The 14,381-nt window shown below is 44.2% G+C and overlaps 1 protein-coding gene across 7 annotated transcripts in view; it reads right to left on the reverse strand.

Annotated features, from left to right (window-relative positions):
* Positions 1 to 14,381, reverse strand: part of RREB1 (ras responsive element binding protein 1) — a 121,959-nt gene that overhangs the window by 68,322 nt on the left and 39,256 nt on the right. For 3 of the 7 annotated variants that reach the window (XM_050971400.1, XM_050971402.1, XM_050971401.1), the window contains one exon: positions 8,090 to 8,459. The exons of the other annotated variants lie outside the window; for them this stretch is intronic. In XM_050971400.1, coding sequence (XP_050827357.1) covers positions 8,090 to 8,120 — 31 coding nt within the window. In that variant the 5' untranslated portion in view covers positions 8,121 to 8,459. The remainder of the gene's footprint in view (positions 1 to 8,089; positions 8,460 to 14,381) is intronic. 7 annotated transcript variants of the gene reach the window in all.

The raw sequence follows: 14,381 nt of genomic DNA on the forward strand, positions 1-14,381 counted from the left end.
CAAACAAGACAATGCAGCCCTCTCTGCATGGCCACACCAAGAGACCTGTCTTTTCTGCAGGAATGTGTTCCTTCCACTTGATGAGGTTGCTGACAACTTGAAACTGGGGCAACTTCCATCCCACAGAGAACCCTGAGGGGCCTATAGCTCCTGCTTCTGACAGAGGTTCACCCCTGATGCCCCACACAACCAGCTAATGGCAGAGAAACTGCAAAAGCAGAGCTTACAACAAAAAAAAAAAAAATCCACCACCTTGTTGCTTCCCATTCAGTCTGTACAGGAAGACACTTGCTAGACCTATTTCCTCCTTTGGGATAAAGTGTGACTCCACTGTGTGTTAAAGCTGAACCAATCAACAGTTACTCCCCCCGCTTTGCTTATGTGTATTTATTTGGGTTTTTTGTTTGTTTAAAGACAACTCTAAACAGCTACAGCTGTTTTGCCTTCTGGTGAAGAGCACTGTGGATGAAGCAAAAAGGAGAACACAGGCCACAGGAGAAGGAAGAAGAAAGGAGAAAAAATGATGAGTCTTCAGAGTCACAGTCACTTGACTTGCAACTGAGAGGCAACTAACTACACAAGCACAGAGCAGCACGTCCCAGCCCCTGGGAGCTGGGACAAGTCTCTGTTCCAGATTGCTCCACTCTCTTTGCACATGAGCTCTCCCTTTGGAATAGATAGGAAGAAATGCACAATACAGGCAAGAAGGGGGAAAACCTGGTACACATAGCACAAAGCTGCTTATTGTTCTGCCTTCCGAAAAAAATCCACATTAATGTTAAAAGTAGAAGCCATGCACTAATTGGGCCAGGGAAAGATTAACACTCTTGGCCAAATAGTTTTATTGGTTTCATTAAACATACTGCAGTATTTAGTAAAGAACACAGTGGGGGAGAAGAAATAGTGAAAAGAAATGACAGGTTTAGGAATGTGCACCCCCCCCACGATGCATTTCAAACCACTTTTTCCCATGAGGTCCAAACAGGAATCCTGAGCCTTCTTCATCATTTCCATCTCAGCAACACTACTAGCTTAGTCAAGGCTTTCCCACTGTTTTTTTTTCTAAGTGGCATGAAAAAACCCCAAGGATCATTTAAATGAAGGCCAGACCTGCTAGTATACAAATTTCGACAAGAGCAGAACTTCAAAGAGAGATATCGCATTTGAATAAACAAAGTTTACTGTTTACCCTTGAGATTATAATACCTAAGAATCGCTACACTGCACTCCAAACTGCTTCTGATGCACTGGTCTCCTACTAAGCTTCTATGCAGAGGAGCGGATTTTACTCCCAGAGCACAAACGCTCCCAAGCACAAATGGTCACTCCCACCCCAAAAGTGACGCGCGCTATCACCCGCACTACCTTTTGAACATAACTTTCTGTCAAAGCTGGCAGGAAGGAAAAAGGGTGAAAAGGCATCGTGTGGGAAGAAAAAAGGGCTAATACTATTCAAAGCACTGCCTCAAGGCAAAGGAAAACCAAATGAACAAAGTTTTCCCAACTGACCTTTTTTAATACCAACTCTGCCCTTGCTACTGAAGTGCTGGTGCTGAGTCTGCACCCCAGCAGTAGAAAATTAAACTGGAAGCGCCACCTCACCATCACCACTGCTGGAGCACCAGTACAGGGCAGTCCATGGGGAAAGGAAGACAAGCATAGAAAGAAAGAGAGTGGCACCGGAATATCTGGGGGCTGCTCTTTCACTTAACAGTAAAAACTAAGAATGCTACCCCAAAGCTTTTGAACTTGCTCCTCTAAGTAACATTTTCCTCTAAAAAAAAAAAAACCCCAAACACAAAAACAATAACCAAAAGGAGTAACATCTATTGAAGGGTACTCTCTGAGCATCAAAGAAGACAGACTCTTCTCTTTCTATAAACTCTGAACTACCAGTGAAACAATCATTTTACATGTGTTAGTGCGGTACCATACTTTGCCTCTTGAAATAACCATGTGAGTCTACAACATCCATATGTCTAACTTGTACATAGACAGATACACCCAAAAATGGAATAAACAAGTGAACCACATGCTCATGGACATGCCTTAAAACTGAGTTCTGGACGATCTTCTGGTGGGAGCCGGACAGGGGAAGAAGTGCTAAACAAGAACAAGATGATCCCAGGCTATTTCCAGACTATTTAGCATGCTGCTGCTACAACACCTAACAGGCTAAATTTTAAATATTCAAACATATTTACTACTCCTGTTTTATTTCCTTGCAAGCATGATGGGATATATATGTGCGCATTCAGTTTTTATGTAGCTTTTGAAAATCCCTTTTTGGTGACTTATGGACTAGTAATGCTCCTCAGGACTTTGGCTCAGATGACCAGAAGCTTCTCTCCAAAAAGCACAGCAGATTTTGAACTTAGCTAATGCCTCTAGTGAACAACTCTGAATCACCATGATACTCTGACATTACATTGGTGCAATACACTGGAATCAAGGAAGCTGTACTAATATAACAATGAGACACTATACTGGCAAAGCAGGGATTTCCTGGGTAAAATTCACCTTTATGGTTCAACTGGTTTACAGCAATGCACACAGCTACTGGGCAGCCTTAATACAAGATGAATTCATGCCCATCCTCTTGGCACTGTGCTCCATTTGCTAACTTGAAGAGGGAAGCCATGTCTGCACCTTATGCAAGTGCTGTGTGCTGTGGGAACAGCACTCATGCAGGAGCCTGTGGTCGTGCTAGGCTAGAAAAGAGAACTCAGGCAAAAGCTGCTCTGGCACCAAGAGCGAAAGCGAAACCTGACGGCCTCTGGCTCCCGACAGGAAAGCCCAGCACACTTGGTAATCACCTCACAGAGTTCAATCTGAGCCTGCACTGAGTTTCTGACCAGCACTGCTCTCTTTGGGGACAACAGTGCCACACAGAACACACAGCACTGCAAGAACTGCAATAACCTACGGCTGCACTCAAGATCAGCAACTGCTGATGAATTTTGAGACTTTTCTAATACCTTAGCATTCTTTCCCCCGACCAAAGACGTATCTGTGAGCTGCTCCTCATTTCTACTGTTTGTATCAGCCTGTTGGCAAGTACCTGGCCCTCCAGGAAGCCTTTGTCACAAAACTGCAGCTAGCTTCAAGAATTTGCTCAAGCAAAAAGGATACTGAGAGTTGAAGACAGCTTAACAATCCTGGGACCATAAACACCACATTTAGGCAACAAAAAAAAGTTAGGGCAACAGGAGAGCAAAACAAGTGGCTCTAAGCAGACATCCGTCCATTCCTTCCCAAGTTGACAACTGCAAACACTCCTCCATCCTCATCCTTGCCTGCCTGCACAGCTGTGAGGAGGCCAGTGGGAAGGGAGTCTGGCTTCCCCCAGGCATTGGGAATCACGGCAATGTTGGGGGAACACGGAACAAGACAGGCCTTGGGCTTTACCCAGCACATCCCCTCCCCTGTGCTCTCTCCACTGCCTGAGGAAGGACACAAAAGCAATACTGTCTGTCCTTATAAGCTCTACTTTGCATGTGTTCAGGGAGTGGGGACAGCTGTGCGGACGGCTCACAGAGTTCCAGGAAGTCAATGTGTTTCTTGGCTTTAACTCCAGTTTATTTGCCTTAGATGAAGTGGCAACACGAGAAAGTCCCTTCAAGTCTCCCCTGAGCTGGCACTGGCTGTAGCAGGGCAACACTCCTTGGGACATGGCCTGGTGTCTGTCCCCACACTACCAGTCTTCCCTAGTCCAGTTGCTGCATCTTTCACTTGGGCCAGGGCTGGCTTACATCCCAGTGGGCAAGGGGACAGCCTTGGAAGATGGTGTGGGAGAGGGTGGGACTCCAGAGCAGAGCCAGAGACTGGAGGGAGTGGGCCCTGAAGGTGGGATGGAAGTATCTTGCAAAGGCAGGACAGGTCAGGCAAGTGGCATCACACTGCCTGCCAAAACCACTGCCCACAAGCCCTGAGGGAGCCCAGGGCGAGGCAAGAGAGCTGAAGAGCAGGGGAAAGCTGAAGCAAGGACAAGTGGGCAATCCCACTGTGCCTGTGTCCATGCCCAACAGGCCGAGGAAAGGGGGATGCACCTGTCTGAGGGGAGCCCCAGCAATCCTAGGGAAGCACAGCCCTGGGAGACAAAACCTCATCACCTGCTGCTGCTGCCATCTCAGACAAGCAAGAGGGGATTGCAAAATGAGGAAACAATCAAAATGTAGCTTTGTGTCCTGGTTGCTTGGGGGATTTTTTAATTTTCATGCTACCCTGACAAACCCACTTGACCTAAAACCCTGGATGGGACGTGGGGAGAGCCATAGGTTAATGTCCCATCACCTGTGTGCCTAAGCAAGTACTGTGCTGAGGGAACGAGATACTTGTCCAAGAGCCCAATGGGTGAGCTAGATCCACTGCACTAGGGAGAGTCAGATGGAAAACATTTCTGAGTAACAGTGAAGAAAAGAGACCCCCCCCCCCCATCAAATACTCAGAGTTACAGCACCCCTCTCTCTGACTGAGGAGAGGCTGCAGGCACGCAGGGCAGGCGAAGCGGGACTGGGCTCAGCTGGGTAGCTGTGACGGAGATGCTGACATCCCCGACAATATATGGCCAGTCTAAACCACGGGATATCTTGTCCTTTTAAGGTGGGCCAAGAGCAAGCATCTGTGCAGCAGCAGCAGCACAGCCCCAGCTTGCCATCAATAGCCCCTGGTGTCACTGAAAAAACAGGGGCTCCTGTGCCATACCAACTGGCTGTGCAGATGCCTGGGCACCCACCCCGAGAGAAGACAATCCGTCTGGTTGTTCCTCTGCACAGCATCACGGAAACAAGCAGGCACATTAGTAACAAGAGGAAGAAAGCCACAAAACCATGCGGCCGGGCTGCTCCCTGGCAATTGGTGCCTGCAGCTGTTGGGGAGGGAGGCTGGGAGGGAGGGAAGGAGGGCGGGCCTATCCCTGTCCCCATCTCTGTCCCTCACCCTGATGGCCAGCAGCTCAGCCAAGGGCAGCTTCAGAGCCAGCACTCGAGGTGAAGGTTTAAAGTAAACCTCGGGGCGGGGGGGGGGGAGAAACAATCAAACATTTCACCCCCTCACACTTGCTCTTCAGATGTAGCCAGAGCTGCATGTGTGTGCAGGACGGGTTCACCAGGGATTACAGAGGCAGGATGAATCACACTGAGGAGGACACAGAAGATCTCCTGTGCTAGTGCCCTGCTTCTTGTGCACTGCTCTGTTTGCAATTTTCTTCCTCCAAGATGAGTATTTGAAGAGTTTCACAGAGAAACTGAATGCACAGGCAATTTTACAAAAATCATTCTGAAAATAGGATAAGCTAGAGACCAGGAAAAAACTCTTCTTGGAGTAGCTATATCCCACATGGTGTTTCACCACTCTAACTGCATCCATATGCTAGCAAACACAGGCAAGCCCAAGGGGGGGGCATCAGTTTGCTCATTGCAGAACTCTCAACTCATCCTTTGCAGCCCAGCCACACTATCTTTGCAGGAGATGCCAGTGCACTCTCTGCCTGGAACACTGTACCAGGTAGCTTGCCAAAACATTTTGGGCTTCACAAGATAACACAGCAAAAAGAGAAAAGTAAAAGTAAAAATTACAGGGATTTAAACCCATTTCCTGGAGGTAGTGTTGTCAACCACCAAGATTTTATCATGAGCCTGTAAAATCTGATGGTGCTACATTACTGCACAAAATCTCAAAATTTTAAAGTCAAAATTCTAGTTTTTTGATTTTTGGAAAAAGGACTAACACATTACATGCTCAGCAAAATATAAAAAGCAAACTGAAGTGAACAGATTAATTTTAAACTCTCAAGCTTTTAAGGACAACCATGATCTCAAATGCTCAACCTGTAATTTTTTAACATACAGGGATAGCAGCACAGTGTCCCTCCTCCAAGCAGTACATTCTGTACCCTGGAAAATATACCTTCCAAAACTAAAATGACTTTTTTAAAGAGACAAAAAAATTGCAATATCTCAGCACGTTTCTAACATTTTATTTAAAAGCCAACACAGCTGCACTTTTATGTTACTTAAAGATGGAAACCTACATCAAATTACCAAACTTGTTTTAAGCAGACTCAACATGCAAATATTTCTAAGATAGAATGATTCAAGAGTTTGAAGCTCTTCTCACTGCTCTTTTCCAGGGAGCATGACTTGCTGACAGGATTAACTACTGCCAGGCTCACGAAGCTGGGAGACAGCTGCCACATGGCAGCCATTTATTACAAAGCTCCACTCCTCTAAAGTTAGGAAAGAGGCAGACTGTTTCATCTGTGTTATCAGCAGGGTTCCTCTGCCCCACAGGCTTTAGCGACTGGGCTTTTTCTAAACAAACACCTCCTTTTCTCCCCCACCTTGTTAACATCATATCTTCCTATATTCTGTTTCTGGTCAGCACAGCAACTATTCCCCCTATCACACATACTCCAAACAACAACAACAATCTATAACCAAGATTATTTTAAAAGTTCAGAAACAGAAATCATAGCCCTACCCCCTTCCCCTGAAATACATTTTTAAATTAGGGAGTTTTAGCTTGAGATTTTCAAAGGGGAAAGCACAGCCCACAGGGAGGAGAGAGAGAGAGAGATGCTGGAGCAAAGAGACTCAGAAGCATGCTGTACAGCCCTCCCCCTCCCATCCACCCGAGGAGGCACTTGTAATGTCAGCCTCCAGCTGCAATATCCCAAGGGCCTACACAGCTTTTTCATGAGCAAGGTAACTGGTAGCACTCCTTCTGAGATTGTATCTCCATGCCAAGCAGACTCTGCAAGCCCACAAGCCAAAGCCAACATCTGCCCCCCACCATAAGAGGCACAAGCAGACCTCAAGTCAACCAACTCCTAGAGTGTGCTAAGGACCAGGAACAGATATAAACCAGCTACATAATCTCCATGTGATATTAAGCACAGACAACCATCAGTTGACATTGTCCTGATACTGTGAGCCAGAGTTAAAAGATACAAACTAGCGGTTTTAATTTTACAGGAGGTTATTCTAGATATGTATTTGCCACAGATGCCAAAGCACCAAAGATCACTCAGACTGAAGTTTATTGCTTCATCCAGGTGAGAGAGAAATCCACCCTTCAGAAAAACAGCTCTCTCCTATCACTTATGAAGAAGGCGCCACAAGTTTTGTGAGCACACCCACTGGCCTTTGGGCTTGTTTACAGAGCTCTAAATTCTGAAATACAAGGTTTCTTTCTTGGTTTAGTTAGGTAAATTGATTACATCAATAGATAGTGATGGCAAGACTCTCCAAATTGAGATTTGCACAGAATAGCCACTTGGAGTATTTTAAACAGGAGAGCTACTTGCCAGTGGTACTCTTCAGTATGAGTTTTCTTTCTATTTTGAAGTAGATGCAGTACAAGTAACCTGTGGGAGGTGCTTCCAGCACACTGACCAAATGAAACAGCATCTGTTCATCAAAATGAATGTGCAACACACGTGCAAAGAAAGGGCATAGGGATCTTGTTCATCAATTTCTTATGGAATTCAGAAGTCCCTCAGCTTTAGCAGACAGTACAAGAAGCGTTCTCAGGAACAATATATCTCTATCTGACCTGAAAAATATGTATTTTCGAAACAAGAACTGCATACACACACATAGACACACACAAATCCCCCTTCATCCACAACCATATCCAGCAGCTGACCTTACGAGTTCCTTGCAGTATAGTCTATGCTCTGGGACTTTAAAAGCCTAGCAGGCATTTCTAAAGGATTTTACAAAGTACACTGGCCTGGCCTTGTAAAAGCTCATGAGGAATCCATGAAGGTCATCGTGCAGCTTAGACAGTCTGCAAACAGCATAATCCACGTGCTGGTGAGGTAAGAAATGACCAAAGTCGGGCGGATAGGCCTGAAGACTTCTGCAAGGAATGTTTCCTCCAACAATGCTGTAAACCCTGGAGGAAATGCCTGCTGATCTTCAAAGCCCTTCAGTAGGAACAGCCTTAAGTTTCCTGAACATGAGCATTCTGGTTGCAAGGCCACAATCCTCTTAGGCATACAGAGAAAAACATAAAAACAAAGGAAACAAAAAAAAAACTTCAAATCCACTAAGGTTAATAACTGCAAATAAGCAGCAGGACTGACCCTCTACTTTGCAACGAGCTGTCGGATCCATCCAGCAAAGTTTTGATGTTCCTCGGCACAACAGCCACACGGATCAAGCAGCAGCTTACAATCTCTGCAGCTTTCCTTTTTCTATTCCAGGCAGTCCTCCACACGTGCAGACTCCTGGACCGCAATACTCAGTTGTTCGGACTACGAGGGGATGCTACAGCTGGGGCTGCACAAGGTGTCCACCGTAACTATATCAAGGCCCCTGCAGTGTGCTGCACTGCCAGCAGAATTTTAGGTACAGCCTTCAGTTGCCTGACGGGTTTCACAGGCGACCATGAGTAAAGGGGAGTCTGGACACCTGCACACTGCAAAGAATTGCAGGAAGTTTATTTCAGGAACGCTGGGGAAAAAAAAAAAAAAGAACAGACAAAATTGTGAACAGGTTTCTTCAGTAAGTGAAGTTTCAAGTTGCTATTCCTCCAGCCAAAAATGTCTGCTGCTAGTCCAAAACCACCCTCTCCTTCCAAAAACCAATTCTACTGCTAGTGCTTCACACTTTTCCATGAAACAGATGATACAGACAACTCCTGAAACAATTTATATATGAAAAGGGAAATTAATTTCCTTCTGCTGACTCCATTGATAAATATTTAACAAAGCATTAGCCTGAAACAAACTGGTATGAACTATGTATAGGTTCAATTCAATTCTGGGTAAAGTAGTAGCTGCAAACAGAGAAAAATTAAAAAACAGCAACAAAATGTGATCAAGTGGCCTGTGCACCCACCCCAATTTCTGCAGGACGACAACAAGAGTTTGCCAGTGGAAACTTGACTAATCACTTTCAAACATGCACATATAGCAAAGCAACATTGAAATATCATAATCAGACCTATGATACTGAAAGTCACACTTCTTTTGAGGAGTGATGCTTCCATATTTACATTTTCTCAGGCATATAAACATACACCCCCACACAGCCACCTTCTTTTAATTCTAAACATGAAACCACTGTGCTTTAAAGTTTTAAGCCAGTACACATTATAACAATATTTTTACTTGCATCGATCTTGCTACAGTCACTTAGAATATACAAAAGAAGTAAAGAAAACCTTAAGTATTTTAAAAGAACCACAAAATTTAAAAAAACCCTGATATTATTAATTGATTAGGTTACAACTCTTTCAAGGAACAAACTGTTATTTCTACCCAACTGACAGATTAAATCCTCCAAATTTCACACAAAAATCGTGTTCATTCAGAGCAAAAGTAAAGGACAAAGAAACCTCAACACGAGATCTCATATTTTCACTCAGATGCTAAATAGCAGGAGCTGTTTTCCACTTCCAGTTCAAACACTATTGCTTTGTAGTAAACTTTATATGCCTCATGGAACTCAACCACTCAATACAAAAAGATACAAGAGAAGAATTCAGGCAATCAGTAGCCATCTCAACCTGTACAGCAGACAAGCCTGTACTATGAATGAGTTAAAACAGGAAACTGAAAGGAGAATGCAGGCAAAACCACTAGTTAAATGAATTATTTTTTTACTGTAAAGTGAAAAACTTTTCTTAATCTACCCACTCATTTCACACACAGTAACATGCAACTATCATTCTACTAAAAATTAGAAGAGAGTTACCAGCAGATTTGTTTCACTCATTTCTTCATGTGAACTTCAAATGGGGTTTCTGAAGCCAGAAGATTTTGCCATCCCTATCTAGTAACTGCTAAAGACAGAAACTGGACCTCTTCTTATCTGTTAGGGTCTGTCATGCCACGGGGGCTATGAAGGTAGGCACTTTCTTTCATAAGCAGAAACATGTTCAGAGTTTTTACACCAAACTTGAAACAATATTCAGTACAAATTTGACATTAAAAATATGAAAGCTTACAGGTTCAAAAGAGTCTCAGTAAATACACCCCTTTAAACTTCCCAAAATCTCTGAACATGGACAATTTCTGATGTAACATGGTCTTTAAAACAGCAGTAAGCAAGCTCCCTGAAGGGTGGGGTAATTGGGAGGGTTATCACACCTCTGGGGAAGTCACAGGCTCTATCTTGGCAGTGTTTCATCCCTTCATATACCCAGGGGACTGATTAGTTCATGATAAGCAATTAGGCACCCCAGGGAGGACGGTTAACCGTCTTACCAAAACAAAAAGGCTGCACAAATGTAAGTCTCATTAGATTAAAGAAACACTATCTGCAGAACAGCAAATTTGTGTTTATTCCCTTCTACTGGCACTTGCAAGTACTACATTTTGCCTACATATGGCACACACAGATCTCAGAAATCCCAAATTTGAGCACGTACTTGCTGCTAAATTGGTAACAAATGCTCTGAAGCATTTTCTTTCCCAAGACACTAGTGCTGTGATGCAGGAAAAAAGGAGGAGGGACGGAGGGGAGGAATACAGTAAATGCTGATTAGAAGATTTGAACTAGCAATCTCATTCAATTAAATTCTCTTCCTCGTTGTTAAAATAGTTCCTAACCAAGGATGAGCTGCACAAAGTGGGACTTGGAAAGGCTATACATGGCTGAATGCTGACTGAATTTTAGAATGAGACCCCAAGTCAGCAGCAGACCCATCATTACACGTCTTGCTCCTAAAAGAAAATGTTCTGGGAAGCTCCTGCCTGCTGTGGGGCTTGTGGTGAGCAACTTACACATATCACAGTCCTACCCATGTTAAATCTTTATCTCAGATGAAGCAAAGGGACAAATTCATCTTTTGCCTATCAACTGATGTAAGAGCTCCAGCACACCCCGATGGGGCTGTTCCTGACTTACATCAGGCTCAATGTATTTCAAAGTACTTAGATGGCTTAAAATATGAAGGAATGCTTTTCAATTAGGCGACCCCCTGTCCTTTTCTGTTCTTTTATCTTTTTTTAACAGTTTGCCATCCAGTGATAGGAGGGAACCCCAGCTGCATAGCCTGAGCTTTTATCTTCTGCTGACCATGCAACAACACAAAGCTCAGTGCTGGATTTCCTGCTGCTTGCCGAAAGGGGCTGTTCAGCTTGTTTAAATATTACTTGCCTTGGGAGCCTTGGAGTTGTGCCCAAGCACTGTACTGTATCTTCCCAGCATCCATTTCAGCATGTACTTTAAAGGTCTTCAGGTTCCATGTACTATGCTCCCTCTCTGCTACGGGAGGAGCCTCCTGACTCCAGAAAAGAAAAGAAACCCCATTCAACTCCTCCCTCTCTCCCCATTTTCCCCACTAATCCCTCTGCCTCATTCCATTACGCAGGTAACAGAAGTCCATGTTCATCCCAAAAGCACGCAAACACATTTAGTACAGTAAACTGAACCAACTGCAACCAAGGTAAGAGACATTTTGGTACAAAAGGCTATGGCTAGGAAGAAATCAGATGCCAGGTATCCTGTACAGCAAGCTGCCAGTGTGCAGTGAGCAAGCAACCAAGAAAGTACAGTAGCAAAAGTGGATTGAGTACAACAGCCTCCTGCCATACTAAATTTAGAGTCTCCACTGTGGATTTTAGAAAAAAAGAATCTTTAAACACAACCTTCTCTGAATTTGCAAACTTAACATTAAAGATTTCCTTTCCTGTTCAGAGAGGTGATGAAAAAACCCCACGATGATCACAAAACCAGAAAGAATATTCCAGCCTATAGGAATTCTTTCAGAAGCCCTCCTTTTCACAATTACCATGCCAACGGGAGGCTGAAGTCTGGCTACAAGGTCAGGAAGAGATAACCTTGGCCAATAGAAATTATTTGCATCAGCCCAAAGGCAGCACCAGGCCACCCATTAAGCAGCCCAGCAGGCCTCACTGTTAACCTGTGAGCAGCCAGAAACAGCTGATAGGAATGGAGAAGCAGGAAGTAAAAATTCAGATTCACAATCTATCCAGGACAGCTGTGGACACAGCCATTCGAATCAGGAAAAGTTCAGTAAATACTGACTGCGAGAACTGTCCTGTAAGAAGATGTCTCTCATTTTCCATGGCAGCTGGGATGCAGAAATACATGCACCCCCACAAGCTGATGTAGGATTGCAGCAAACTCAAGGCTAGAAGCGAAAACCTGCTTTCAGTCCATTCTGCTTTGCCTCAGCCTGCAGCGTACAGACTGATTTAACCTCATGTAAGCCACAGCTGTCATTCAGAAGGACAGACTGCCAGTCCTCATCTTACCCCACAGCTCTGGCCACGTGTTCTCCCTCCAGCCTCATGCCAGTTCTAGAGTTTGAACAACCACATGGTGATCCAGGATCATGGAACAGATCTGAATTGAGATTTGTGTTTGTTTGTGTTCAGTTTTTGTTTGTACTTAAAAATGCACATACATACAGTTTCATCAACAGCCTTCACACATGGGAGCTGAGACATAGTCAAATTACACCCTCTATTTGAGTGAGAGATGAGAGACCTGAGCAAGAATGTTGTCAGTAACTCTACTCCTGCGGTGCTGCAGTACCGGGGAAAGATGAAAAGATGTAGTGGAATGAACCCACAACCGGCTCCATCTCCAGACTCCCTCCTCCCGCTCCCCCCTCGCTCCCTTGTCTCCAACTCAGAGCTCACTTGCAGCATCTCTGCCATAAAAACATTTAAAAATATACCTGAAGTTCAGTTTTCCGATTAAACCCAGTGAAAATAAGTTCACAATAAAATAAACTACCACAATTAAAATGTCTCTACTGCACCTCTCCCATGGCATCCCTGGATGAGGAGAGTAAGAGAGCAAAATGAGTCTTAGGCAATGAGCTAGGACATTTCTGCTTACCTATCCAATTTTTCCTACATCAAGAACTGGGTGTAACTTTTGCACGGTGCTAAGCACAAAACAAACACAACTTGAAAATATCCACCTCCCTTCCCGCACATGGCTGAGCTAAGCCTAATTTTCAACTCATTTGTTTGTTTGTAAACTTCTGTCAATGACCCTTTCCCCATGCACAAAGACAAAATTTACCCGCTCCAAAACCACTCCTGCTTCATTAAATCACATCAGTAACAATGCTGAAACAGCCTGCCACCGTGTGCCACATGTACCAACCACAGCTCCAGAGCCACCAGCAAGTTGGGCAAGCAGCTCACCTGGAGTCCCCAGATACTTTAGAAACAATATTTACAAACCTTGGGCCCTTGGATTTAACATTCAGCACAGTGGGAATGATACACATGCTTCCACAGGGGCAGCTCACCTCCTAGAGAGATTGGTATTTATTGTAAAATGCATCACCTTAAGGGGATAGGATGGGCAGAAGTAGAGAAAAGAAACCAAAGCTGCAGAGGGACAGGACGTGTTGCCCTGAGCATGTCCTCAGGCACTGCTAGCTCACATTGCTGGCACCATCTGATCTCTCAAAGCTAAACATGGAATGTAGGTAGCAAGTCATAACGCTGTGCAGGCCTGGAGACGTGACCCATCAGCTGTTTCTGCATTATAATTATTGCACTGGGGCACAGTAGGACCAAAAGTTTGCCTGGGCAGATTTCTGCAAAGTTCTGGCTTGTTAGAAATGACAAGAAAGGTCACATGCTGCTTTCAGATTTGTGATTACAGTCACTTTTCTGCAGGACTGGCATTCCCTGTTTAAAATCCTCAGTCTGCAAGAGAAGTGGAAGGCCCAGAACTGTTTCATGTTATTCAAAGCTGCATTAAGAAGTGAGATTGTACAGAACTGTGATCTCCCTCACCCCCCTTCATAAGACAGCCAGGAGTTTCTCACAGATGCAGTGAAGCAGCACTCCTGAATCACAGTTCTCTGCATTTCTCAGCTGGTCTTGGTCATTTCCCCTTGAGGCTACTTCTGCTCCCAGGCTTTCTTTCACTCTCCTTTTATTTTTAAAGTTTCTGCTACTAATAAAACAAATATTGCAATACCATCATTTCCTTGTATTCTCATATTCTCTAGTGAACTGATTAATTTTCAGAGTGATCCTAACCCTCAGCTCCCACTGGGCCTCAAGTGATGCAAAAGGCTTCTTTCAGTTTATCCTCCATTTCATTTTTGTCCCAACATGCACAGACTACAAGCACAGGACACATTTTTGCAACTCTGGACTTAAAATGCAAATATCTTCACTTTTAGGAAATCTGATTGTTTCTATAACATGCTCAGAATTAAGCAAAGCTCAAAGAGTACAAGTCAGTAACAAAATTATTTCATCCAATATACATTCAACACATTGTACTGTCAAGGCTTTGCTCTGTAAGTAAACTTCAAATTATTAAGAGCCCAGTTTTGTCAGGCAGTGACATGAAGTTTAGTGGAACAGGTCAATGGAGAAGCCATCAACAAAACCCGTAGAAGGATAACAAAAGCCTACAGCAGTA

The sequence above is a fragment of the Serinus canaria genome, chromosome 2 (genome assembly GCF_022539315.1).
Source record: "Serinus canaria isolate serCan28SL12 chromosome 2, serCan2020, whole genome shotgun sequence".
Classification (NCBI taxonomy): domain Eukaryota; kingdom Metazoa; phylum Chordata; class Aves; order Passeriformes; family Fringillidae; genus Serinus; species Serinus canaria.